General features: G+C 38.1%; 1 protein-coding gene across 2 annotated transcripts in view; it reads left to right on the top strand.

Annotated features, from left to right (window-relative positions):
• Window positions 1-27,958, top strand: part of SYCP1 (synaptonemal complex protein 1) — a 183,840-nt gene that overhangs the window by 48,095 nt on the left and 107,787 nt on the right. For both annotated transcript variants that reach the window (XM_037815157.1, XM_037815155.1), the window contains exons 12-14: window positions 9,407-9,501; window positions 9,984-10,168; window positions 11,387-11,454. In XM_037815157.1, coding sequence (XP_037671085.1) covers window positions 9,407-9,501; window positions 9,984-10,168; window positions 11,387-11,454 — 348 coding nt within the window. The remainder of the gene's footprint in view (window positions 1-9,406; window positions 9,502-9,983; window positions 10,169-11,386; window positions 11,455-27,958) is intronic.

The raw sequence follows: 27,958 nt of genomic DNA, 5'->3' as shown, positions 1-27,958 counted from the left end.
AACCACAGTTTTTGAACATTTATTTTCATTACTCCAAAAAAATAAAAATAAAAGTAAAAAGAATACTCAAAACAACCCATCCCCTTAACCCCCCCCCATTATTCATTTACTTGTTTGTCCCCATTTTCTACTCATCTGTCCATACATTGGATAAAGGGAGTGTGAGTCACAAGGTTTTCATAATCACACAGTCATACCATATAAGCTACATAGTTATACTCTCGTCTTGAAGAATCAAGGCTACTGGCTTGCAGTTCAACAGTTTCAAGTATTTCCTTCTAGCTAATTGAATACACTAAAAACCTCAAAGGGATATCTTTATAATGCATAAGAATAACCTCCAGAATGACCTCTTGACTCCATTTGAAATCTCTCAGCCCATGAAGCTTTACTCTGTTTCTTTTCTCTTCTCCCTTTTGGTCAAGAAGGCTTTCTCAATCCCATGATGCCGGGTCCAGACTCATCCCCAGGAGTCATGTCCTATGCTGCCAGGGAGATTTACATCCCTGGGAGTCCTGTCCTACATAGGGGGGAGGGCAGCAAGTCCATCCGCCAAGTTGGCCTAGAGAGAGAGGCTACATCCTAACAAGGTCTTTTTATATTAATGAGGTGAAATTCCCATAACATTTAATTAGCCATTATTAAGTGTATAATTGAGTGGCATTTAATGTATTCGTAGTGTTTTGTAACCACTTCTCTCTCTTTTCAAAACTTTTTCATCACCCCAGAAAACACCCCATACTCATTAAGTAATCATTTCCCATTCCCCTTTCCCCCATCCTTGGTAACCCTAATCTGCTTTCTGTCTTAATGGATTGTCCTGTTCTGGGTATATCATAAAAAATGAACCGTACAACATGTGACCTTTTATGGCTGACTTCTTTCACTTGACACAATGTTTTCAGGTTTCATCAAAGTTGTAGCATGTATCAATACTTCAATCCTTTTTACAACTGAATGATATTCTATTGTATGTATATACCACAGTTTGTTTATCCATTCATTTATTTATCGGCAATTTGGGTTGTTTTCATTTTTCACTGTTATGAATAATGCTGCTATGAATATTTGTTTACATGTGGACCTAGATTTTCACTGCTCTTTATTATACACTTAGGAGTGGAATTGTTGGGTCATATGGCAATTCTGTTTAACTTTTTGAGCAACCATTTTCCACAGTGGCTGTACCATTTTACATTCTCATCAGCAACATATGAGGATTCCTATGTGAACACATCCTCACTAACACTTGCTATTTTTTGTGTTGATTTTCTAAAATCAAAACCATCTTAGTAGGTATAAAGTGTTATCTTGTTGTGGGTTTGATGTACATTTCTTTAATAACCAGTGTTGTTGGACTTTTTCATGTGCATGGATTCTGTGTATCTTCTTTAGAGAAATATCTAGTTAAGTCAATTTATCTATTTTTTTTCTTTTTTTGTGTACTTTTGGTGTCAATTCTCAGAATCTGTTATCAAATCCAAGGTTGTGAAGCTTCACCACTATGTTTTATTCTAATAGTTTTATAGTTTTAGCCCTTATATTTAGGTTGTTGATCCATTTTGAGTTAATTTTAGTATATGAGATGAGTCAGAGATCCACCTTCATTCTTTTACATGTGGTTATTCAGTTGTCACAGCACCATTTGTTGAAGGACACTTCTTTCCCGCCTGAATGGCCTTGGCACTCTCATCAAAAATCAGGAAAAAAATGTGTTTAACCACTCTAGTAATTTTAAATTTAATCTATTGTACTTTTCAGCTCTAGAATTTCTATTTGGCTCTTTTGTACAATTCTATCTCTTCATTGATATTCTCTATTTGTTTATATATCAGTTTCCTGATTTCTTTTGGTTCTTCATCCATACTTTCCTTCAGCTCTTTGAGCATATTCAAAGTTTTGACTTAGTTAATTCCAGTGTCTGAATTTCCTGAGGGATTTTTTGCTGGTTTGAATGTATTATGTCCCCCAGAGCCATTATCTTTGATGTAATCTTGTGTGGGCAGACCTATCAGTGTTAATTAGATTGTAATTCTTTGAGTATTTCCATGGAGTGTGCCCCATCCAACTGTGGGTGATAACTCGGATGAGATAATTTCCATGGAGGTGTTGGCCTACCCATTCAGGGTGGGCCTTGGTCCGTGGAGCCATATAAATGGGCTGATAAACAGAAGGAACTCAGTGCAGCTGAGAGTGACATTTTGAAGAGGAGTTACAGCCAAGAGGGGCACTGTGAAGAAAGCACAGGAACTGCAGATGAGAGACAGTTTGAAGATGGCTGTTGAAAGCACAGACTCTTGCTCTGGAGAAGCTAAGAGAGGACAAATACCTCAAGTGCAACTAAGAGTGACATTTTTGAGGAACTGCAGCTTAGAGAGGCATGTCCTGGGAGAAAGCCATTTTGAAACCAGAACTTTGGAGCAGACGCCAGCCACGTGCCTTCCCAGCTAACAGAGGCTTTCCAGACACCATTGGCCATCCTCCAGTGAAGATACCCTATTGCTGATATGTTACGTTGGATACTTTATGGCCTTAAGACTGTAACTGTGTAACCAAATAAACCCCCTTTATAAAAGCCAGTCCATTTCTGGTGTTTTGCATTCTGGCAGCATTAGCAAACTAGAACAGATTGTTTATGTAAATGTCCTTTTAGCTAGTGAATGAACCATATATTCTTTTGTCTTTATATGCGCTAAAATTTTTCTTGGAGTTGAATGTTGAATCTTATTGTTTGGTGTATTTTCGTCTCTCCCCGGGGATTGCTGTTTTTACTTGATGAAGGCTGTAGTCATCCATTTGTTTACTGTCTTTTCCAAACTATTTTTACAGACTATATTCTTTGTCATGTGTGCTCACTGAAATCTCAGTTTTATTATCTCTGCAGTCAGCCAGTGATCAGAGACAGAGTTCCTTAAATTCCTGGATCCAATAAGAAAATAGAAAGGAAAACAAACAAACAAACAACAGTGCTACTGGAGAAGTCACTTTAGCCTGTGGGTGTTGAAACAATGGCCAGCCTGTGTTCTGGCCCCTCAGTGATCTGCCATGCAGATCAAAACACAACTTTGATTTTTGTAGGATAGGGTACTTATTCCCATCCTGGCTCCAGCCAGCTCCATCAGGAAGTACACTGCCAGTCCCATGGTTGTCTGCAGCAGGGCTGGGGCCTGGAATAGAGACCACTATGTGTAATACCAAAATTCACTGAAATTTACCAATCTCTTTCTTTATCAAAAACTCCCCTGGAAGCTGCATGTGTTCATCTAGTCCTTGGAAGCTACAAGTTCTCAGTTGTATTCAGAGTTCCAAAATTGTTGATTCAGACAATTGTGGTCAGCTCAGTAGTTGTATCAGTGGAGAGATCTACTTCTGGAGCTTCTGTCATTAATGACATCACTCCTCTTAACAGGGTCTTTGACAGAGCAAACATTTTAAATTTTTATGAAATCCAGTGTATAAAATTTCTTCTTTTATGATTTGTGCTTTTGATGTCAACTCTATGAACTCTTTGACTAGGCCTAGATCCCAAAGATTTTCTCCTAAGTTTTTTTCCTAAACATTTTATAGTTTTGGGTTTTATATTTAAGTCTGTCATCCATTTTGCATTAATTTTTATATAAGGTGAGATGTTTAGGTTGAGGTTCTTTATTTTTGCATATGGATATCCAGTTTCTTCACCATTTGTTGAAATAGTGTCTTTTCTCTATTGAGTTGCTTTTGCACTTTTGTCTAAAATCAATTGGATGTATTTGTATGAGTCCACTTCTGTATTCTGTATTCTTTTCCATTGGTCTCTATGTCTGTTCCTCCTTTATTATCACATGTCTTGATTACTGTAGCTATATACTAAGCCTTAATATCATGTACTTCTTTGTCAAGATTATTCTCTTCTAGGGTCTGTGCCTTCCGATATAAATTTTAGAATCTGATTGTCTGTTTCTACAAAAACCATGCCAGGATTTTGAAAGGAATTTCGTTAAACCAATTTGGGAGTTGACTGACATCTTTTCTATGTTGAGTTTCCAAACCCATGATCGTGGTATGTCTCTCCATTTATTTAGGTCTTCATTGATTTCTATCATTAGCATTTTTTTTTTTTTTTTTTTTTTTGGCTTTTACAAAGGGGATTTATTAACTTTCAGGCTTACAATTCTGAGGCCATGAAATAGTCCAAATCAACACATCAACAGGCGATGCTTTCTCTTCGAAGACCGGCTACCAGTGATCCTGGGCTTCTCTGCCGCACGGCCAGGCACATGGTGACGTCTGCTGGTCTCTCCCTTCTCTCCTGGGTGTCGTTGCTTCCAGCTTCTGGTTTCAGTGGCTTCCTCTCTGTTTCTTTGTCTGTTTATTCTTAGTTTTTGCATGGGTCCTTCTCTCTCAGCTTCTGTGTCTTTCTCTCTGTCTTTCATCCTCTTATAAAGGACTCCAGTAAGAGGATTAAGACCCCCATGGGGCAGGCCTCAACTGAAATAACCTAATCAAAGAGTCCCACCCACAACAGGTCAACACCCACAGGAATGGATTAGCTTTAAGAGCAAAATCCCTTTTGGGGTCCATAAAACCTCCAAACCATCACAGTAGAGCACACACAAAAAATGATTTCATTGCAGCAATTCTGCCTTAAATTTGCTCTTTTTGTTTTAAAAAATGGGGGGAAGGATAATAATAATCATAATCCATCTGTGGATAGATTGTCAATTGCACAAAGGAAGTGTGTACATATGCATGCATGTGTGAGTGTCTTTTCTTTGCTGATGTATTCCAAGCAACATCTTGCTTTCATCTTTATGCTTCCTCTCTGGCCATCAAAAAGGTAAGATCATGGGAGCCAAGAATAAGGAAACAAGGAGCCTATCAGGCCCACCGCTTCCAATCTCCACCTTTACTGAAGGAAGGCCAATAGCGTCCAGAAATCCTCTGTTAGCTGGGAAGGCACGTGGCTGGAGTCTGCTGATCCCAGGTTGTGTTCCAGCTCCTCTCTCAGCTCCTGTGCATTCTTCAGAATGTTGCTCTTGAGGTGTTTTGTCCTCTCTTAGCTTCTCCAAAGCATCAGCAAAAGTCTGCTTTCATTGACCATCTCCAAAACATGTCCTCAGCTGCAACACTGAGCTCCTTCTGTCTGAGCTCTTTTATATAACTCTAGTGATTAACTCAATACCCACGCTGAATGGGCAGGGCCACACTCCATGGAAACAATCTAATCAAAGGTATTTCCCACAGTTTGGTGGGTCACATCTCCATGGAAACAACCTCATCCAAAGGTTCCAACCTAATCAACACTAAATACATCTGCCCCCACAAGATTGCACTAAAGATAATGGTTTTTGGGGGACATAATATATCCAAACTGGCACACTTCCAATGTCACGTTTTAATGGCTTTTTCACCTCACTGAGAGGTTGAAAATTAAAATAAAAGTTTTAAGTAAGCATACTATGAAAACACACATCTTGATTATCTTTTATTCTTTAGCTGAGAGGGAAATGAAATGATTTGCTCTTAAAACAACCAGTCAACACAAAAGATGTAAACAAGCCTTAACTTTAAAATAATAGGAAAATCTTGTTACCACCTTGACTCATTTATTTGTCATCTCTGTTTATTGCTTCTTTTTCTCCTTTCCGGTACTTTTCTGTAAATATTGAATAAGCTTTTTTCTCATTTTATTCAATTTGGCAGTAATTCTAAATCTTGAAGCATTAAAACTGGACATTTTAAGTTCATGGAAAGACTAAGAATATTTTTTATAAAAACCTGGCTGGGGCCTGTTGTTCATGTCAGTTATTTGTATCTGGTTAGAACTAAGGCAAATCAGACTAAAGGGTAAAGGATGATGTTGATGGTGTTTTTAGGCTTCAACTTCTGTTTAAGAGCAAAGGAAGAAATGTTTATTTGGTGCAAAATCTGTATTTTCTGTAGCACACTATATAACTTAACTTGTATAGTCAGTTTATCCAAACACTGTAATTACATGGAACTTTGAATAGGAAGTGAGATCTGGCTGGTTTGTACAGGTTAGTGTGAAGCCCCAATACAACCCAAAGTAATTTGGGCAGAGAATAAAAGTGTATTTGCAAAGCCCCCTTGAGGGACAGGGAAAACATGTAGAAATATAAAACTTCCTCACCTGGGGACTTACTGATATTTTCACAAGCATTGGACCACCAATTTAGAAGGCCAAGCCCTTGATCTTGGGGCTTCCCCTTATGAAGCTTGTTCCTGCAAATGAGAGGCTAAGCCTACTTATAATTGTGCCTAAGAGTCACCCCCAGAGAACCTCTTTTGTTGCTCAGATGTGGCCTCTCTCCCTAGGCCCATTCAGCAGATGAACTCACTGCCCTCCCCACTATGTGGAACACAACTCTTGAGGATATAAATCTCCCTGGCAATGTGGGACATGACTCCTGGGGATGAGCCTGGACCTGGCATCTTGGGATTGAGAAAGGCTTTTGTCCTTTCTAGACAAGCAGTTCCCGAAGAGCAAGAATATGATCTTAGGTGTCTTCTGATCTCCAACAGTGCACTCTATTCCAAATTGTTTCCAAAAACTGCAGCTAAGGGGGCAATACATCTTCAGCCCAGAATTGTATGCAGAGATTCAGATCCATATATCAAATGTCTACCACATTTCTTAGACATCCTGCTGACATCTTAAATTCCACAATTCCCAAAATTCAATGATCTCCCCCCAGTCCCCAAACCTGTGCATTTTCTGGGATGCTGTACCTCACGAAATGACCTACCCAGCTGTCAAAAGCTATCATTAGCATTTTGCAATTTTCAGCATAGAGATTCCATATATGTTAAGTGTGTACCTAAGTGTACCTAAGTATTTAATATTTTTTTTGAAACAGTTGAAATGGTATTGTGGTCTTAATTTTGCTTTTTTTTGTGTATGTTCATTGTTAATCTATAGAAACATGATTGCTTTTTGTTTATCTTGTATCCTGAGACCTTGATAAACTCACTTATCAGTTCTAAAATTAAAAAAAATTCTTTTCGATTTTCTATGTGTACAGTTATGTCATCTGCAATAGAGATAATTTTATTTCTCTTTTTCCAGTCAGTATGCTTTTTCTTTTCCTTGCCTAAATGCAGTGGCCAGAACTTCTAGTACTTTTTGGAACAAGAATGGTGAGAGCAGACATCTTTGCCTTGTTCCTGATTTTATGAGGAAAGCATTCAGATTTTATTCATTAACAATGATGATAGATGTAGATCTTTTTGTAAATGTTCTTTAACAAGTTGAGGTAATCTACCTCTATTCTTTACTTACTAAGAGTTTTTATCGTAAATTATATTGAACTTCGCCAAATGCTTTTTCTGTGTCAGTAGATAATGATCATGTAATTTTTCTTCTTTCGTTTGTTATTATGGTGGCTTACACTGATGAATTATTTTATAAGAAACCAGTCTCGTGTCTTTGGAATAAACCTTCTTTGTAATGGTTTATAATTATGTATATATATGTTGTTGAATTTGGTCTGCTAATATTTTGTTGAGTTTTTGCAGGATTTTAGTCTGTATTTTCTGTTGTACTTTTTATGTCTGATTTTGGTATCAAGGTAATAGTAGTTTCATAAAATGAATTGGGAAGTCTTCCCTCTTTTGTTTTCTGGAAGAGATTGTATAGAGTCGGTATTAATTATTCTTTAAGTGTTTGGCAGAATTCTCCAGTGATACCATCTGGCCTTGGAGATTTCTTTTTTTTTAATTTTTAAATTATGAATTCGATTTTCTTAATAGTTATCAGGCTATTCATATTATCCTTTTCATATTGGTTAAGTTGTGTTAGTTTCTGTTTTTTAGGGAAATGGTCCATTTCTTCATTTTTGCCTAATTTATGTGAGTAGAGTTTTTGTTGTATTCCTTTATTATCCTTTTAATATCTACAGGGTCTGTTGTTATTTATATATATCCTGTTTCATTCTTGATATTAGTAATTTTTAGCTTTTCTTTTTTTCTTTGTCACTCCTACTAAAGATTTGTCAGTTTTATTGATCTTCTTAAATTAAGCAGATCTTTTTCATTGATTTTCTATTTTCAATTTCTTTGGTTTCAGCTCTTATTTTATTATTTACTTTTCTTCTGCTCTCTTTGGTTTTATTTTGCTCTTTACTAGATACTTGAGACAAGAGCTTATATTATTGACTTAAGACTTTCTTCTTTTCTGATAATATGCTGTTGTAGTTTGCTAATGCTGCTGGAATGCAAAACAGAAGAAATGGATCAGCTTTTATAAAAGGGGGTTTATTTGGTTACACAGTTACCGTCTTAAGGCCATAATGTGTCCAAGGTAATGCATCAACAATCGGGTACCTTCACTGGAGGATGGTCAGTGGCATAGAGAAAACTTCTGTTAGCTGGGAAGGCACGTGGCCAGCATCTGCTCTGGAGTTCTGGTTTCAAAGTGGCTTTCTCCCAGGACGTTCCTCTCTAGGCTTCAGCTCCTCAAAGATGTCACTCCTAGTTGCTCTCGGGGCGTTTGTCCTCTCTTAGCTCCTCTGGAGCAAATGTCTGCTTTCAAAGGCCATCTCGAAAATGTCTCTGTAAACTGCAGTTCCTCTCTCAGCTGCTGTGCATTCTTCAAAGTGTCTCTCTTGGCAGTAGCAAGATTGTCTCTTCTGTATGAGCTTATATAGTGCTCCAGTAATTTAATTCAGACCCACTCTGAATTAATTATCCAGTCAGTCATCACCCACAGTTGGGTGGGTCGTATCTCTATGGAAACACCCCAAGGATTCCAAAATCTAATTAACACTAGTATTTCTGCCCACACAAGATTGCATCAAAGATAATGGCATTTTGGGGGACATAATACATTCAAACCAGCACATAGGCATTAGTGCAATAATTTTCTTCTTAAAGCAGTGCTTTAGCTTTTTCAACATATTTTGATACATTGTATTTTCATTTTAATTCAATACAATGCATTTATAGAATTTCCCTTTAGACTTCTTTTCTGATCCCAGGATTATTTAGAAGTGTGTTGTGTAGTTCCATGGGTTTGGAAATTTTCTTGTTATCTTTCTGTTATTGGTTTCTAGTTTGATTATACTGTCATCAGAAAACACACACTGTGTGATTTCAAATCTACATTTGTTGCGGTTTGTTTTGTTTTCCACAATCTAGTCTATCTTGGTATATGTTCTCTGGGAACTCATAAAGAATGTATAGTCTGTTGATGGATGGACTTTTCTATAAATGTGTATTAGATCCTGCAGTTTGTTGGTTGTATTAGTTTTCTTTTTCCTGTTGTGACAATAGCCTACAGACTTAGTGGCTTTAAACAGCACATATTAATTATCAAATCAAGGAAAAATAATGATTGTTACAAATAACAGTTTTTCCTTGGTGTGTGTTTTCTATTAAGTACTACTTTATCTATATCTTTCTCTTTTAGAATTACAGAATGAAAACCTAAAAGAATCAAAAGAGAAGCAGGATCATATGACATCAGAACTAGAAGATGCTAAAATGTCTTTGCAAAGAAGTGTGGTATGATTTAAAAACTGATTAGTGTGTAATTAGTCTCAGACTACCAATTGGTCTACAAATATTTACTGAATATTAATTTTATATACAAGGACTTGGAGCTTCAAATAGAGAAGAAGCAATTCCAGTCTACAAAATGCTTGTAGTTTAGTTAGGGACACTGGATAACAACAGATAAAAAATGTAACTAAAGTATAAGACTACGCTAGGTACCAACAGAGTGATTCAGGTATTGAAGAGCTGTAATAGTTATGACTTGAAAGAACACTATGGGATGGATTGGCTAGGAAGGCTTCATTGGAGGAGTTTGGACTATAGGTGAACTTTGGAGGATTGGTGAATTGAAATAAGAGTAGTGGGTGGGGCCTTCCAGATTGGCCAGAGGGTTAGGAAACAACAAATTCACAGAAGCACAGGAGTTCAACTTTTATTTTTCCTTAAGACTTTTGAATCATTGCTTTTGTTTTGTACTTCATTTCATTTAGGCTACTCAAAAAGCTTTAGAGGAAGATTTACAGATCGCAACAAACACAATACATCAGCTCACTGGAGAAAAAGAAGCTCAAATGGAAGAACTTAATAAAGCTAAAACTGCTCATTCATTTGTGGTTACTGAACTTAAAACTACCATCTGCAATTTGAAAGAATTATTGACAACGGAAGAGCAAAGGTAAAAAATATTTCTTGTTTAGCTGAGTAAAAACAATTTACCTCTAATATTCAGTGCCATTTTACTCATTTTTAACTGACTTGTAATTCTTACAATAACTGTAACTATAACAAATGTAACTAAGTCTCTTTTATTATATAAGGTGGGAATACATTTTAAAAATGTCTATGGGGTAAAAAGGTAACCTAGGGAAAGATAGTACCATGCATGCTTTGCCATAGAGTCAAGTTATATAGGCAAGCTCATATGTGCTGATGCAGTAATTTGACATATTTAATGAACTTGTGGATTATTATTAGCTTCATAGAAATAATGTCTTAAGCTGTGCATTTGCTTTACTGGATTCTGTAAACTTCTTTCTGATTTTTGAATTTAGCTTGGTGTAGGATAGGTGCTCAAATATTTTTGTTGAATGAATGAATGAATGAATGAATGAGACTAATCATATAGAAAATAAACCATTTGTATTTCATCTAAACAGAAGTTTGTCTGAAACCTGAGTGTTGAAGACTTCCTCTATTTTTCACTAATTTATATTAAGGAAATAGTCATATAAATCTATGTTATGAAACCTAGGTAATTATTTTTGTTTTATTAGCTTCAGAGTTAATTAAGTCTTGTAGTTCTGATGAAGAAAGAAGAAGTTCCTCTGTGAAGTCATGGCCTGGGCCTCGCAGTATTTCTTTTTCACTGCTCATGTGTGGTGAAAGAAGAAAATTTAGCTTTTCTAGGTCCCCTAATCTTAAATATTCTTGATTGATCTATCCTGACAAGTTTCAAATTTAAGGTGTCATCTGTCCCAATTATCTCAGTTTTATAGATCAGGAAATAGAAAGCTAGAGAAGTTAAACAAATTTCAGAAGTTCTCATATTTATATTGTTTCTAAGGCAGAATTTAATGTAACAGTTACTTAGTTTCTTTGGAAGTTCTAGAATGTATTAATTGATTTTCAGCAATAGCTAAGAGACAGAATTATGGCTGTAAGCCTTAAGGTTTTATGTAGATGCAATTAATATACAATTATATGTTTATATAGTGATATGTTATTTTAAAATAGCACAATATTTGCGACATAGTAGGTACCCAATAAATGCTTAATAATTGAGTGGATGAATCTGCACTAAGATATATCAGTTGCTAAATTGCACCAATTTTAGATACTAGATGAAATCTGACTAAAGGAATATTTTACATTGTAAAATAATATATTTTACAAGATTGGGAAAAAATGAAGATCAATTGAACATACTTACCATGGAGCTTCAGAAGAAATCAAGTGAACTGGGTAAGATTCAGAGAATAACTTGTGTACTTTGATGATATTAGGTGATTATAAAAACTTAAAAACTGTTACAGAATAAAATATACCTTCTCCTCCATCATTTGCTAATAGTGATTTTTTGATAATTTTGTTTATTTGATGTTTTTGAGGATAGAAAATTTAAACCTTAAGAAAGATTTTCAGTTTCATTATGCAGTTCATAGATACCTGGAAGTATAAGGAATCCAAGAGCTCTGTTTTCCTTATTTCAGATTCAGGAGCTTTAATGATTCTTAGTGGAAAATGTCTTTTATATTTTACAATTTAATTTTTAAACCTCATTGCCTAGGCATGTTGGATTATGAACTATTTATAGGAAAATGTGATCCTGCTTTACAGTATGGCATTGTTAATATTCAGCAACTTTCATGGTCAAGAGACAGAAGTTTTGTAGTTATTTTGTGAATTTATGACCATTTAGTTAGCTAATTCTAGTAACTATGTGTCATATCAGAGGAAGAAAATTAAAAAGATATAAAATATTATTTTCCCAATTATTCCAGTGAAAATAATTTTTATAAATTAAAAAATTCATAAATTGGCAGTTGTTTCCCTAGAATTTCCATAACTTTCTGTAGGCTTTAATAGAAACTTTGAAGACTTTTGTAATTAAAATACTTGGATTAAGATTGCCTAGTTATGAAATGCTTGCTTTGCAAATATTCCACAAGTAGTTAGGATGTTTGGTTGAACTTTTGAACCATATTTATGCTTTTTCTTTTGCAGTGATTAATTTTCCACTGTAGACTAACGTTTGAGCATCCAAAATTGTACTATCCAATGGAAAATGTTTTCATTTTATTAGCATTACTTTATATTAGAATGGTTATAAATGCATTTCTTATCCAATATTGTAATCTTCCTTCCAAGCAGTACTTTCTTCAAGAATTTTGTCCTTTGGATTTTTATGTCATATCTTTTTTTCTCTCTTTTTATCCTTTTAGTTACCCTTACTGATATTCTTCATTTCTACATTCTCCTCCAAACCTTCTCTTCTGTCTTTCCTTTTGCCTGTAGCACACCCTTTAGTATTTCTTGTAGGACAGGTCTCTTGTAAATGAACTCTCTCAGTTTCTGTTTATCTGTAAATGTTTTAAACTCTCCCTTGTCCGGCGCTGCCCCGCTCGGTCCCCGGTTCCCGGCCGGCGAGGGGAAACAGGGAAGGAGAGAGAGAGATGCAGACTGCGCGAACTAACCTGGTCATGAATCACGACTCGAACCACACGGCAGTTGTGAAAGCAAGCCCTTTACTACAGCTAGATGAACATTCTGTGTTACTGGTTCCCACACGGGGCACGGCGCCTCGTGGGAGAGCAGCCTCGATGTGGCCGTCAGGCACGGCTCCTTGTGGGCTGTCTCACCCTACCCCGTCCGGGTAAGACCTTTTATACACAATTAACAACCAATAAGCTTCTAGGCTAGTATCGCGTATACAGGATTTCGATTGGTAGGAGCGGGTGGCGGATACATGCGTCACTATGCGGAAACAGGATGCAGGCGCCATCTTGGCTCACTCGATGGGCGGGGGTAACTCTAGAGCAGGCTGCAGCGCATACGCTAGGCCCGATTCGGGAGGCGGCTTTCCACACTCCCTCACTTTTGAAGGACAGTTTTGCCAGATAGAGAATTCTTGGCTGGCAGTTTTATTCTTTCAGTATCTTAAATATACCATGCCACTGCTTTTCTCGCTTTTAGTTCTCTGATGAGAAAGGAGCACTTGGTGTTTTTGAAATTCCCTTGTAGGTGATGGAGTGGGTTTCTCTTTCAGAATGCTTCCAGAATTCTCTCTTTTCTTTGGCATTTGACAATCTGATTAGTAAGTGTCTTGGAGTAGGTCTATTTGGATGCCTTCTGTTTGGGGTACATTGCACTTCTTAGACCTGTAATTTGGTGTCTTTCATAAGAGTTGGGAAATTTTCGGCTGTTATTTCCTCAAATACTCTTTAGGCTCCTTTTCCCCTATCTTTTTCTGGGACACCCATGACATATATATTTGTGTCCTTTATGCAGTCATTAAATTCCCTGAGACCCTGCTCAGATTTTTCCATTGTTTACCCTATCTGTTCTTTTATGTGTAAAATTTCAGATGGCTTATCCTCTAGTTCACTGATCCTTTTTTCTGTCTCTTCAAATCTGCTGTTATATGTCTCCATTGTACTTTTTATGTCTTCTCTTGTGCCTTTCATTCCCATAAGTTCTTTTATTTTTTTTTTGCATGGTTTTGAATTTTTCTTTATGCTCACCTGGTGTCTTTGTTATATCCTTCATCTCTTTTGTCACATTTTCCAACACCTAACTGAATTTATTCAGAAGATTTGTTTGAACACCCTTAATTAGTTGTTTAAACTCCTGTATCTCTTCTGAAGTTTTAGTTTTTTCCTTTGGGCCATATCTTTATGTTTATTAATGTGACTTGTAATTTTTTGCTGGTGTCTGGGCATATAATTTTCTTGATTAGTTTATTCTGGAGGTTTTTATCTCTCTTGCCTAGGATTTTCTTGTTGATTGGCTTTATGCTGTGACTCTTCTTTTTTTTTCTCAATATAAGTTCTTCCACCAATTTTATTTTATTTTTTGATTTTTTTATTAAGATTTATTCACATACCATACAATAATCCAAAGTATATAATTCATTGATCACATTGCCATCATATGGGTGTTCATTCATCACCCCAATCTTTTTTTAACATTTTCCTTATACCAGAAAAAAAGTGAAAGTAAGAATAAAAAAAGGTGTCCCCCCACCCTATTTTTCCTTTAGTTTTTTTTTTTTTGCCCCCATTTTTCTACTCATCTATCTATACCCTGGATAAAGAGGAGTGTGATCCATATGACGTTAACAATCAGATTGTCACCCCTTGCAAGTTTCATTGTTGTACAGTTGTCTTCAGGATTCAAGGATATAGGGTTGTGGTTTGATAGTTTCAGGTATTTACTAGTAGCTATTCCAATTCATTAGAACCTAAAAAGAGTTATCTATATTGTGCATAAGAGTGTCCACTAGAGTGACCTCACAGTTCCTTTTGGAAACTCCCAGCCACTGAAACTTTATTTCATTTCATTTCACATCCCCCTTTTGGTCAAGAAGATGTTCTCCATCCCACGATGCTGGGTCTAGATTCCTCCCCAGGAATCATATTCCATGTTGCCAGTAGGATTTACACCCGTGGGTGTCAGATCCCATGTAGGAGAGTGGGCAGTGAGTTTACCTGCCAAGTTGGCTTAGCTAGAGAGAAAGGGCCACATCTGAGCAACAAAGAGGCATTCAGGGGAGACTCTTAGGCACAATTATAAGTGGGCCTAGCCAATCCATGGCAACAGACTTCCCAAGGGCAAATCCCGTGATAGAGGGTTAAGCACATCAATCTGCCACTCCTCAATGTTTGTGAGCACATCAGCAACCATCCAGATGGAGAAGCCCAGTGCCTCTGCATTTTCCCCCATCTCCTTAGGGGTGCTCTGATATTTTTTTTCATTGTTGTTTTTAATTAACTATTAACTATATCCAAAAATTAAAAAAAAAAAACACAATACAATAAAAAGAAAACATTTCAAACACACCAAAACAAGGGAATAAGAAAAAGACACCTAACCTAAAATAACTACATTACTTCCAACATGTTCCTATTCTACCCCAAGAAAATATACAGAATATAATCCAGCAAAGGAATAAGAAAGACAGATAACCTAAGATAACAACATTTCTGTGAACTTGTTCCTACCATACCCACCAGAAATTAACAAACCATAGTCATTCCTGGGCATTCCCAGAACGTTAAATTTACTTATCTGTTTTTATTAGATTATCATTCCCCCTTCACTAATTGCTATCTATCAGTAGGTCTCCTACATTCTACATTATAAACCATTTATTTTACATTTTTCAATGTTCACATTAATGGTAGCATATAGTATTTCTCTTTTTGTACCTGGCTTATTTTGTTCAGCATTATGTCTTCAGGGTTCATCCATGTTGTCATAGGTTTCATGACATTATTCCTTCTTACTGCCATGTAGAATTCCATCGTGTGTATATACCACATTTTATTTATCCACTCATCTGCTGAAGGATATTTGGGTTGTTTCCAGCTCTTGGCAATTGTGACTATTGCTGCTATGCACATTGGCGTGCAGATGTCTGTTCATGTCACTGCTTTCAGATCTTCTGGGTATATACCGAGAAGTGCAATTGCTGGATCAAAGGGTAACTTTGTATCTCCTTTTCTAAGGAACCGCCAGACTGTCTTCCAGAGTGGCTGAACCATTTTACAGTCCTACCATTAATGAATAAAGGTTCCAATTTATCCAGATACTCTCCAGCATTTGTAGTTACCTATTTGTTTAATGGCAGCCATTCTAATTATTGTGAGATGGTATCTCACTGTGGTCTTAATTTGCATCTCTCTGATAGCTAGTGAAGCTGAACATTTTTTCATGTGTTTTTTGACCATTTGTATTTCTTCTTCAGAGAACTGTCTTTTCATATCTTTTGCCCATTTCATAATTGGGCTGTCTGTACTATTGTCATTGAGTTGTAGGATTTCTTTATATATGCAAGATGTCAGTCTTTTATCAGATACATGTTTTCCAATTTTTTTTTCCCATTAAGTTGGCTGCCTCTTCACCTTTTGACAAATTCCTTTGAGATACAGAAACTTCTAAGTTGTGGAGTTCCCATTTATCTATTTTTTCTTTTGTTGCTTGTGCTTTGGGTGTAAGGTCTAGGAAGTGACTGCCTAATACCAGGTCTTGAAGGTGTTTCCCTGTATTATCTTCTAGGAGTTTTATGGTACCATCTTTTATATTGAGGTCTTTGATCCACTTTGAGTTAATTTTTGTGTCGGGTGTGAGGTAGGGGTCCTCTTTCATTCTTTTGTACATGGATATCCAACTCTCCCAGCCCCACTTGTTGAAAAGACTCTTATGTCCCAATTTGGTGGCTTTGGGTGCCTTATTAAATATCAGTTGGCTTATAGATTTGGGGGTCTATCTCTGAATTCTCAGTTTGATTCCATTGATCAATATGTCTATCTTTCTGCTGGTACCATGCTGTTTTGGCTAGTGTGGCTTTATAATAAGCTTCAAAGTCAGGGAGTGTAAGTCCTCCTACTTCGTTTTTCTTTTTTTAGAGTGTTTTTAAGAATTATAGTCATCTTTCCTTTCCAAATAAATTTGATAACTAGCTTTTTCAAGTCTGCAAAGTAGGTTGTTGGAATTTTGATAGTGATTGCATTGAATCTGTAGATGAGTTTGGGTAGAATTGACATCTTAATGACATTTAGTGTTCCTATCCATGAACATGGAGTATTTTTCCATCTTTTAAGGTCCCTATTTCTTTTAGTAGAGTTATGTAGTTTTCTTTGTATAAGTTTTTTACATCTTTGGTTAAGTTTATTTCTAGGTATGTGATTTTTTTTAGTTGCTATTGAAAATGGAATCTTTTTCTTGAGTGTCTCTTCACTTCAGTCATTTCTAGCTTATAGAAACATTACTGACCTATGTGCATTAATATTGTATCCCGCAACTTTGCTAAATTTGCTTATTAAATGTAGTAGCTGTGTCATTGATTTCTCAGGGTTTTCCAGATATAAGATCATAATATCTGCAAACAGTGACAGTTTTACTTCTTCCTTTCCAATTTGATGCCTTTTATTTCTTTGTCTTACCGAATTGCCCTGGCTAGCACTTCTAGCACAATGCTGAATAATAGTGGTGACAGTGGGCATCTTTGTCTCTTTCCTGATCTTAGAAGGAAGGCTTTCAATCTCTCACCATTGAGAACTGTGCTGGTTGTGGGTTTTTCATATATGCTGTTTATCATATTGAGGAAGTTTCCTTCAATTCCTACCTTTTGAAGTGTTTTTATCAATAACAGTTGTTGGATTTTGTCCAATGCTTTTTCAGCATCTATTGAGATGATCATTTGATTTTTCCCTTTTGATTTGTTAATGTGTTTTAATACATTGATTGATTTTCTTATGTTGAACCATCCTTGCATGCCTGGAATGAACCCCACTTGGTCATGGTGTATGATTTTTTTAATGTCTTTGGATTTGATTTGCAACTATTTTGTTGACAATTTTTTCATCTATATTTGTAAGTAATATTGGCCTGTAGTTTTCAATTATTGTAGCATATTTGCCTGGTTTTGGTATTAGAGTGATGTTAGTGTCATAAAATGTGTTAGGTAGTTTTCCATTTTCTTCAATGTTATCAAAAAGTTTGAAGTAGAATTGGTGTCAGTTCTTTTTGGAAAGTTTGGTAGAATTCCCCTGTGAAGCCATCTGGCCCTGGGCATTTATTTGTGGGAAGCTTTTTGATGACTGATTGGATCTCTTTTCTTGTGACTGGTTGGTTGAGATCTTCTGTTTCTTCTCTGGTCAGTCTAGGTTGTTCATATGTTTCCAGGAAATTGTCCATTTCCTCCACATTATCTAGTTTGTTCATGGGTTCCTCTTATAATTTTTTTAATTTCTTCGGTATCTGCAGTAATGTCACCTTTCTCATTCATTATTTTGTTTATTTGGATCGTCTCTCTTTTTGATTTTGTTAGTCTAGCCAAGAGCTTGTGAATCTTGTTGATCTTCTCAAAGAACCAACTTTTAGTGTTATTTATTCTATTTTTGTTGTTGTTGTTCTATATGTCATTTATTTCTGCTTTAATCCTTGTTATTTATTTTCTTCTACTTGGTTTAGGATTAGTTTGCTGTTCATTTTCTAGCTTCTTCAGTTGCTCCATTAGTTTTTTGATTTTAGCTCTTTCTTCCTTTTTAATGTATAGCATTTAGTGCTATAAATTTCCCCTTCAGTACCGCTTTTGCTGCATCCCATAGGTTTTGATATGTTGTGTTCTCATTTTCATTTGTCTCTAAATATTTAGCAATTTCTCTTGCTATTTCTTCTTTAACCCACTGATTGTTTAGGAGTGTGTTTTAACCTCCAGGTATTTGTGAATTTTCTAAGTTCTTTGATGTTTATTGAATTCTAATTGTATTCCATTGTGGTCCGAGAATGTGCTTTGAATAATTTCAATTTTTAAAAAATTTATTGAGGCTTGTTTATGTCCCATCATATGATCTATTCTGGAGAAAGTTCTGTGAGCACTAGAGAAGAGTGTGTATCCTGGTGATTTGGGATGTAATGTTCTATATATATGTGTGTTAATTTAAAGTTGTTTATTAGCTTGTTTAGGTTTTCAGTTTCCTTATTAGTCTTCTGTCTGGTTGATCTATCTATAGGAGAGAATGATGTGTTGAAGTCTCCCACAGTTATTGTGGAATCATCAATTGCTTCCTTTAGTTTTGCCAATGTTAGTCTCATGTATTTTGGGACACCTTAATTAGGTGCATAAACATTTATGATTGTTATTTCTTCTTGTTGAATTGTCCCTTTTATTAGTATGTAGTAGCCTTCTTTGTCTCTCATAACATCCTTGCATTTAAAGTCCGTTTTGTCTGAGATTTATATTGCTATTGCTATTCCTGCTTTCTTTTGGCTGTGGCTTGCATGAAATATTTTTTCCATCCTTTCACTTTCAATTTCTTTGTGTCCCTGTGTCTGAGATGAGTCTCTTGTATGCAGCATATTGATGGTTCATATTTTTTGATCCATTCTGCCAATCTCTACCTTTTAATTGGGGAGTTTAATCCATTTACATTGAACATTATTACTGTGAAGGCATTTCTTGAATCAGTCATCCTATCATTTGGTTTATGTTTGTTATATATATTTTTTCCCTGTCTACGTTAACGTCCTTTAATGAACCCATACTTAATCTCTTTAGTACTGAGCCTTTCTCCATATCTCTATCTCCTTTCTTTATTTCTCTGTCGGTAGGGCTCCCTTTAATTTCTCAAGTAGGGCAGGTCTCTTGTTAGCAAATTCTCTCAGCATTTGTTTGTCTGTGAAAAATTTAAGCTCTCCCTCAAATTAGAAGGAGAGCTTTGCTGGATAAAGAATTCTTGCTTGGCAATTTTTCTCTTTCAGAGTTTTAAATATGTCATGCCACTGCCTTCTTGCCTCCATGGTGGACACTGAGTAGTCACTACTTAGTCTTTTGTTGTTTCCTTGGTAAGTGGTGAATTGCTTTTCTCTTGCTGCTTTCAGAACTTGCTCCTTCTCTTCAGTATTTTATAATCTGATCAGAATATGTCTCAGAGTGGATTTATTTGGATTTATTCTGTTTGGAGTTTGCTTGGCATTTATAATGTGTGTATTTATATTGTTTAAGAGGTTTGGGAAGTTTTCCCCAACAATTTCTTTGAGTACTCTTCCTAGACCTTTACCCTTCTCTTCCCTTTCTGGAACACCAATGACTCTTATATTTGGACTTTTTATATTGTCCATCATATCCCTGAGGTTCATTTCGATTTTTTCAATTTTTTCCCCATTCTTTCTTTTGTTCTTTCACTCCCCATTCTGTCTTCTTTGAGGTCTCTGATTTGATGTTCAGCTTGCTCTGATCTAGTACTGTGAGTATCCAGAATCTTTTTAATTTGGTCAAGTTTCTTTTATTTCCATGACATTGTCTGTTTTTCTATTTACTCTTGCAATTTCTTCTTTTTGCTCTTCTAGGGTCTTCTTCATGTCGTTTATATTCTGTGCCATGCTCTCATTGTCTGTCTTTAGTTCTTTGATTAATTGCTCCAAGTACTGTGTCTTCTCTGACCTTTTGATTTGGGTGTTTGGGTTTGGGTCATCCATATCATCTGTTTTTTTCATATGCTTTAAAATCTTCTGTTATTTTTGGCCTCTTGTCATTTGCTTAAGTTGATAGGGTTCTTTTAGGATATATAGGCTTTTTAGAACAATTATCTCTAATTAGTCAGATCTACAGCTTGGTGGGGTACACTTTCTTTAACTAACCAACAGCTGGTGTCCATGAACCACCTGTTCTCCTCAAGCCAGTTCTCCCCAACTTTGTCTTTGTGGTGAGGGGGTTTCTGAATCTTGTGGGGGTCCAGTTGTCATACCAAGTTTCTGTGTGTAGTTGGTGCTGCCCACCCTGAATGCAGGGGGTGTGTATAAGCGGTTAGGAAGGGAGGGTGGCTTTAATAATAAAATCTCTGACATGTTCCTGGAGATTTAAAGCTGTTGCAGGAGTGTAAGCCTTCAGTTCAGACTCACCACAGTTCTTTTCTGCTGCTGACCCACAAGTCCTTGGTATTGGTGTATGGTCCCCAGGACTTCCCAGTGGGTCCTTCTTCCAAGCTGTGCCCTCCTAGGGCCTTTGCTGAGGGAAAACTGTGCTACTACGCAAGTGGGCACAGCCCCCCAAAGGAAGTTCTTGGCTGCAGGGCCATATAGGGGCGTTCCCAGCCCTCTGAAAGGATGGCTGCATGGGGTGTGTTAATTTCCTCCTTTTCACACACCTCCACCTTCTTAGCTCCAGGACAGTTAGCTGCAGGTGTGCAACAGGCTATTGGCTACGCCAGCTATTGGGGCATATATACGTGTTGCTGAACACACTTCCTGCCACACTGGGTAGTGCAGCACAGCTCTGGGCTGTGGTGCCGGGTGCCGGGCAGGAGCATTCCCAGCCTGCTGGGAAGATGGCTGTATGGTGCGTGGTTATTTTCCCCTTTTTTGCTGACCTCTGCCTTCCTAGCTCCGAGACAATTAGCTGCCAGTATGCAAAAGGCTATTGTCCATGCCAGTTATTGGGGTGTGTGTGCGTGTTGCTGGACACACTTCCTGACACACTGGGTTGTGTGGCACAGCTGTGGGCTGTGGTGCTGGGCGCTGAGCAGGAGTGTTCCCAGCCTGCCAGGAAGATGGCTGTATGGGGTGTGGTTATTTTCCCCTTTTTTGCTGACCTCCACCTTCCTAGCTCCGAGAGAATTAGCTGCGGTTGTGTGAGAGACTATCGTCCATGCCAAATATTGAGTCGTGCCTATGGGTTGTGGGAAGTAGTTCCCACCGCATTTCACTGTGTGGCTCTTGCTGCCAGATCTGCAGCCGCTTTTGGGTTTTTAAAACTAGTCTGACTCCGTACACCAACCCCCAGTTTCCCCAGACTGCGGCATGGCTGCTGCTTCTCCACCAGTTTCACTCACTCGTTTCAGAATGCAGACTCCTGGTTTCACCAAGTGCACAGTCCCTGCAGATCTAGCAGACCTTGTCCAGCTGGTTCCTCACTGGAACTTGTTCTCTTGATTATGTTCTGCCTTTTATCTAGTATTTTTCATGGAGATGTTTTTTTGCCTTGTCTCTCCTAATCTGCCATCTTTCAGAGCCTTCCTATAACTCTTCTTTGACCCTTGATTCAACTCATTCTAGACCTCTAGAGTGGTGTATGTTTAACTGATCAGAATTGTGGTTTGATAGATGTTGAGGGAAAGCTGTTTGAAACTTTCTGTTTTCCTGGCTCCTGGGGTCTGAATTATCTAAATAACAGCCACTGCCTATGCTGAACCTTGTATGCCCCTTGTTCTGGTTTGCTAAATCTGCTGGAATGCAATATACCAGAAATGGGTTGAATTTTGACAATGGAGATCTATTAAGTTACAGTTCTAAGGCCATGAAAATGTCCAAATTAAGGCATGAAGAGGAAGATACTTTCTTGGAGGAAAGGCTGCTGGCATCCAGGGTTCTTCTGTCACATGGAAAGGCACATGGCAACATATGCTGGTCCTTCTTTCCTGGGCTCTGATTTCAATGGCTTTGTCAGCTCCTGTAAGTCCTCCTTGATTCTCTTGGGGCATTTTTCTCTGAAAGCATCTGTGGGTCCTGTTTTAGCTTCCTCAGGACAAACTCTGGATTTCATCTCTTAGCTTCTTTCCCGGTTCTAGTTTCAATGGCTGTCTGCAATATGTCTCTCCAAAATGTCTCCCTGTGCTCTCTGAGTTTCATCTGCCTTTTATCCTCTCAAAGAAGACTCCAGCAAGGGGATTAAGACCCATCTTGAAGGGGCTGGTCACATCTTCATGGAAACAACTTAATCTGAAGGTCCCACCCACAATAGTTCTGCCCCCAGAAGAATAGATTAAAAGAACATGGCTTTTCTGGGGTACATAATAGCTCCAAACCAGCACACTCCACCCTCCGGACCCCAAAAGACATGTTCTTTCCATATGCAGAATGCATTCATTCCATCACAATATCACAAAAGCCTTAAATCATTTCAGTAACAATAAATAAGTACAAAACTCTTATCAAAATCAGTTACAGGTATGGTTTGTCCTAAGGCAAAATTCCCATGTGACTGTGGACCTGTAAAATTTAGAACAAGTTATGTACTTCCAATATACAAAGAAGAGACATTCATAGGATAAACATTCCCATTGCCATAAGGAGAAACTGAAAGGAAAACAGGGTTCACAGGACCAAAACAGTTTCTAAAACCCACAGGGCAAATTCCATTAGATACCAAAGTCTGAGAGTCATTTACAGAATGGTGTTACATCCTTGGGCTTGAGAGAGTGGGAGTCTAACCCTTCCTAAGGGCCTTTGTGGTAGCCCTTTCCTCTCCAAATGCTGGGATGAATGCGCCAACATATCCACACATTGGGGAGACCACCTTCTCTATCCCACCCTCTTCAGACTTTGGGGCAGCACTGGATTCTCTTCCATCTCTGGGGCACCTGCTCAACCCCTTCAGAACAGTGGGGTGTAGCCAGGCTCTCCCCAGTCTCCTGGGAATGTGCTCCACCCTCTCTGGGGCCTGGGGTAGCAGAACTTTTCCTGAGCATCAAGGTGAAAAGCCCACCCTCGACCTCTGGGGCATACTCACCCTTTCCATGTGTGTGGGCCATTCCGCTCTCCCAGCCTGAGACCTCTTGACTCCAGAGCTCAACCTCCATGGCTCTGTCTTTGAAGAAATTTTCCCCTCAATTTGTTCCTTGTCTGTCTCCTCCATTCCTGACTGGCAGCCGCTCCGTCTATAAAGATCTTGCAAAAATTCTGTTGGCTTCACATGACACAGAGGTCAAAGCCATCAGATGATAGGACTTTCCACAAATCCTTTCTGGATAACTCCATCTCCAATCTTGGCTTGTACTGTAATGGCAGTCGGGTTCCATGTTTGGTTAAATCCTCACATGGGGCTGTAACTTCTGGGGTTCCTCCCCCTGGAAGCCCAGAATTTTCCAAACCATCAGTTTCTAGTTTCTTTGAACCCAAGAGTTCATTCTCAGCTTATCTCTGTCTTCTTGCATTTTACTATAAGCTGCAAGGAAAAGCCATGCTATATCCACAACTTTTAGTTTCGAAATTTCATCAGCCAAATATCCTAGCTCATCGTTTTCAAATTCTGCCTTCCATCCAATACCAGGACTCAATTTTGCCAAATTCTCTGCCACTTTAAAACAAGGATCACCTTTCTTCCAGTTCACAACAACACATTCATCGTTTCTGCTCAAGCCCTCATCAAAAGTATCTTTAGAGTCCATATTTCCACATACAGTCTCTTTAAAGCAGTTTAGGCCTTTTCTGTCAAACTCCTCACAATTCTTCCAGTTTCTTCCCCTTATCCATTTAAAAAGCCTCTCCAACATGTTTGGTGTTTGCAAACTTCGCAGCACCAGCACCCCACTTCTCTGGTACCAAAATCTGTTCTAGTTTGCTAATGCTGCCAGAATGCAAAGCACAAGAAATGGATTGGCTTTAATAAAGGAGGTTTATTTGGTTACACAGTTACAGTCTTAAGGCCATAAGTGTCCAAGGTAATGTATTGACAATCATGTACCTTCACTGGAGGATGGCCATTGGTGTCCGGAAAACCTCTGTTAGCTGGGAAGGCACGTGGCTGGCATCTGCTCCAAGTTCTGGTTTCAAAATGGCTTTCTCCCAGGACATTCCTCTCTAGGCCGCAGTTCCCCAAAAATGCCACTCTTAGTTGCTCTTGGGTTGTTTGTCTCTCTTATCTTCTCTGGAGCAAGAGTCTGCTTTCGATGGCCATCTTCAAACTATCTCTCATCTGCGGCTACTCTCTCCACTTCTGTGCATTCTTCAAAGTGTCCCTCTTGGCTGTAGCAAGAGCTTCTGTCTGAGCTTATGTAGTGTTCCTTCTGTCTGAGCTTATGTAGTGTTCCAGTAAACTAATCAAGGCTCATGCTGAATGGGCAGGGCCACACCTTCATGGAAATTATCCAATGAAAGATCTCACCATCAATTGAGTGAGCACATCTCCATGGAAACATCCAATCAGAAGTCTCCAACCCGATTAACACCAATACACTTCCTGCCCACACAAGACTGCATCAAAGATAATTGTGTTTTGGGGGACATCATACATCCAAACCAGCACAATTAGGTTACAAATTTATAGTTTTAAGTCCATGAAAATATCCAAATTAAGGCATCAAGAGGTAGATACCTTTTCTGAGGTAAAGGTGCTGGCATCTGGGGTTCCTCTGTCACATGGGAAGGCATAGAGTGATGTCTGCTGGTCCTTCTGGATTCTGCTTTCAGTGGCTTTCTCCAAAATGTCTCTGGGCTTCTGTGGGCATTTTTCTCTCCGACCTTCTCTCAGCTCTCTGAGTTTCTTCTGGTTTTATCCTCTCTTAGAAGACTCCAGAAAGAGGATTAAGACCCACCTTGAATGGGCCAGATCACGTTTCCATGGAAACAACCTTATCAAAAGTTTCCACCCTGTAATAGGTCTGCCCCCACAGGGACGGTTTAAGAGAACATTGCCTTTTTTGGGGTGCATAAAATCTAGCACACCCCTTTTCTTGAGAAGAACCATCTTTCAGCACCCTGTTTCCTACCAGCTGGAAAAGTTACTGAAGCCCAGAGACATTTTGGAGAAAGCCACTGAAAGAATCCAGAGTCACAAGCAGCCCCCCATCTGCCCCTGCTGATGTGTGATTGTTACAAAGACTGAACACCACTTATTGTGGGTTGAAATTGGTGCTGATATTTCAGCCCCTGGGATCTAAATTCTGTAAATGCCAGCCACTACTTGCACTGGGCCCTCTTGCCACCCTTTTCTTAGGGGCAAGCTGCACCTCAGTGACCCTGTCTCTGCTTCCTGAGGGGTTACTGTTCCTCTGAATCAGCCCTGCTTCTGCCCCTGCCTGGGGCAGGACTGAAAGGAGGACTACCAGCTTCTTTCTTTAATGGGCTGCTTAAAAAAAGAAAAAGAAAGGAAGAATAAAAATGTAGCTGTTCTCAGAGCTGGACTCCAGCACACGGGCTTCACCAAGTAAGAGCCAGAGTTGGTGCCTGTCCCTGTCTCCCCCTTTTCTTGGGGCAGAGCCATCCTTCAGCAAACTGAGCTTAGCTGCCTCCAGAAGCCTCTGCCTTTACATCCATCCTGCTTCCTCGCTTGCTGGGAGTGGGGTTGAAACAGAACCTGCTGGTTTGTTTCTTTCTTGGTTGTGTTGTAAATTTATCTGTGCTCAGAGCTGGTTTCCAGCAGTTTGAATTCATTTCTCAACAGCTGCAATTGGTGCCTGGTTGAATCCCCCTCCCTCTGATCTTCCCTGATCTTAGGAGAGAGGACTTTTATTTCCCACCTGGAAGTGACTTTCAAGCCAGCCTTCCCTGCCAGTGTGGGATGGGCACTGGCCTCCGCAGTGTAGAAAGATTTACTCATAGCTCTTCACCACAATTTATCAGTCTCATTCTTCCACTCATTTCTGGGTGGTGTTCGATGTGCATATCATCTCCAGAGCCATCCGAACAGTTGTTTTAGGCAGTTCTTGGCTGTTTTTTTCAGCTGTCCTGGAGGACAGACTATATCCTAGAACTCCCTACACTGCCATTTTCCTTCTACCCACCTCTTTGTTCTTTCTCTCTGAATTTGGGGAAAATATTTTGTCTTCTTCCTTGCTATTCAGTCTTTAGCTGTGCCTGATTTTCTATTTTAAAAATCTGTTGTTAACTTTTAAATTTCCAAGACCTCTAAGTGTTTTATTTCATGGATGTAGTATCCTGTTGGAACATGTTATACTTGGAAAAGTATCTGCTTCTGTTTGCTTTATTAACTCTTTCTCCTTGAATTTTAGTTTTATTAGTTAATAAATTTGGTAACATTCTTTCATGGTTTTACTTTTCTTTGGAAATGGTTGGTTCTTTACTCTTCTAAGTATTTGAGACTTTCTCTTCATCTATATGTATGTGTATTATGATTTTATTCTTCTTATTAGGAGAGAGATGGGAGATGTTGTAAGGAAGGATGGGCTTGGTAGCTTGTCTTCTGAGTATAGTGGCTATCTATCTAGCCTAGGGATCATTTAACTATTTGGGGCATTGCCATTTACACATGACCCTGATTCCCAGAATCTTTGCTTTAAACTGAGGTTGGTGTTGTGGTGGTAGATATGGTCACAGGTCTAGTTGCTCCACATAGCCTTCATTGAATTAATGCAATTTTCCCCCCAAGAATTCCTCAACTTTCTGGTTTCTTAATGGTAGTCTTTATTATTACGTTGTTGACTTTTTGTATGTGTGTATGTGTGTATGTGTGTGTCTTCTAATTTTATGGGACTGAAGTGAAGTGGACATGCTTTGTCCATTGTCTTTAGACAATACTTTAGTTTTTTTTTTTAGTTAACTTACATTTACCTAAAATGAAACTTGATGGGTAGATAAGATTTGTATGTGACAGTCTTTTTTTCTGGACTTTGCTTTGGCATATCATATTTTGTTGATTGTTTTCCCTAAAGTCTTGGGCATTATGTTTTTTAAAATGTATAGAGTCTGGGAAATTTTCAGGAAATTATTATATATCCATAATTAATGATCCTTAACAGTGAGGAAAGATAATATTTCAGATGAAATCATTTTTAGGTGACAGCTAGACATCATTTGAGAACTTCGTAGGCAGTTAAAGTATAAGAAAAGAGAAAAAAACAGGAGGTTAGGGATAGAAGGTTTTTTAATTCATTAGCCTAATGTTGAATTCATGGAAGTATAGAAAGAAAAGCATTGTAAAGCATTATTATTTAGGGTGGCAAGAAGGAAAGGTGTCAGCAGATGAAAGAGGAGCAAGGGTTAGAGAGGAAACAGGGAATCAGAATAACAGAAGATCTTGAAAATCAGAGGAAAAAAAGTAGGAAGCTGTTAATAGTATCTAATACCATAAAGCTCCATGATGATGAGGACTGAGAATTGTATCTTGGAATGGTTATTGATAATCTTTGAAATCATAACGTAATTAATGTCTTGGAGAAAGGCATTGTTTTTGCATGTGGTTAAGAAAGAAACAGGTAGATAAAATCAGAAATGTGTCTGGAAAGCAACATGAGAAATTTGACAGTAGTTTGAAAGGGCGGAAATTGTCAGTCAAATATTTTTGTGTTATATTCAAATAGGGTATTTAGATGAGAAATAGAAATTAAAGATTCCTCTACAGTCAATGTATATTGTTAAATGTATCAGCTAAAGTCTCAGAGAAGGTGAAAATGTTGAAAATCCAGAGTCTAATGCATGGCTAGAGTTAGCCTGAGAAAGAACCACTTCACTTTTAAATTAGGAATGAAGATTAAGAGGCCAGATGTTTAGAAAGCAATGAGTTGAAGGT

The sequence above is a fragment of the Choloepus didactylus genome, chromosome 2 (genome assembly GCF_015220235.1).
Source record: "Choloepus didactylus isolate mChoDid1 chromosome 2, mChoDid1.pri, whole genome shotgun sequence".
NCBI lineage: Eukaryota > Metazoa > Chordata > Mammalia > Pilosa > Megalonychidae > Choloepus > Choloepus didactylus.
Note: the sequence above shows the minus strand (reverse complement) of the source record. Positions and strands in the feature narration are given on the sequence as shown.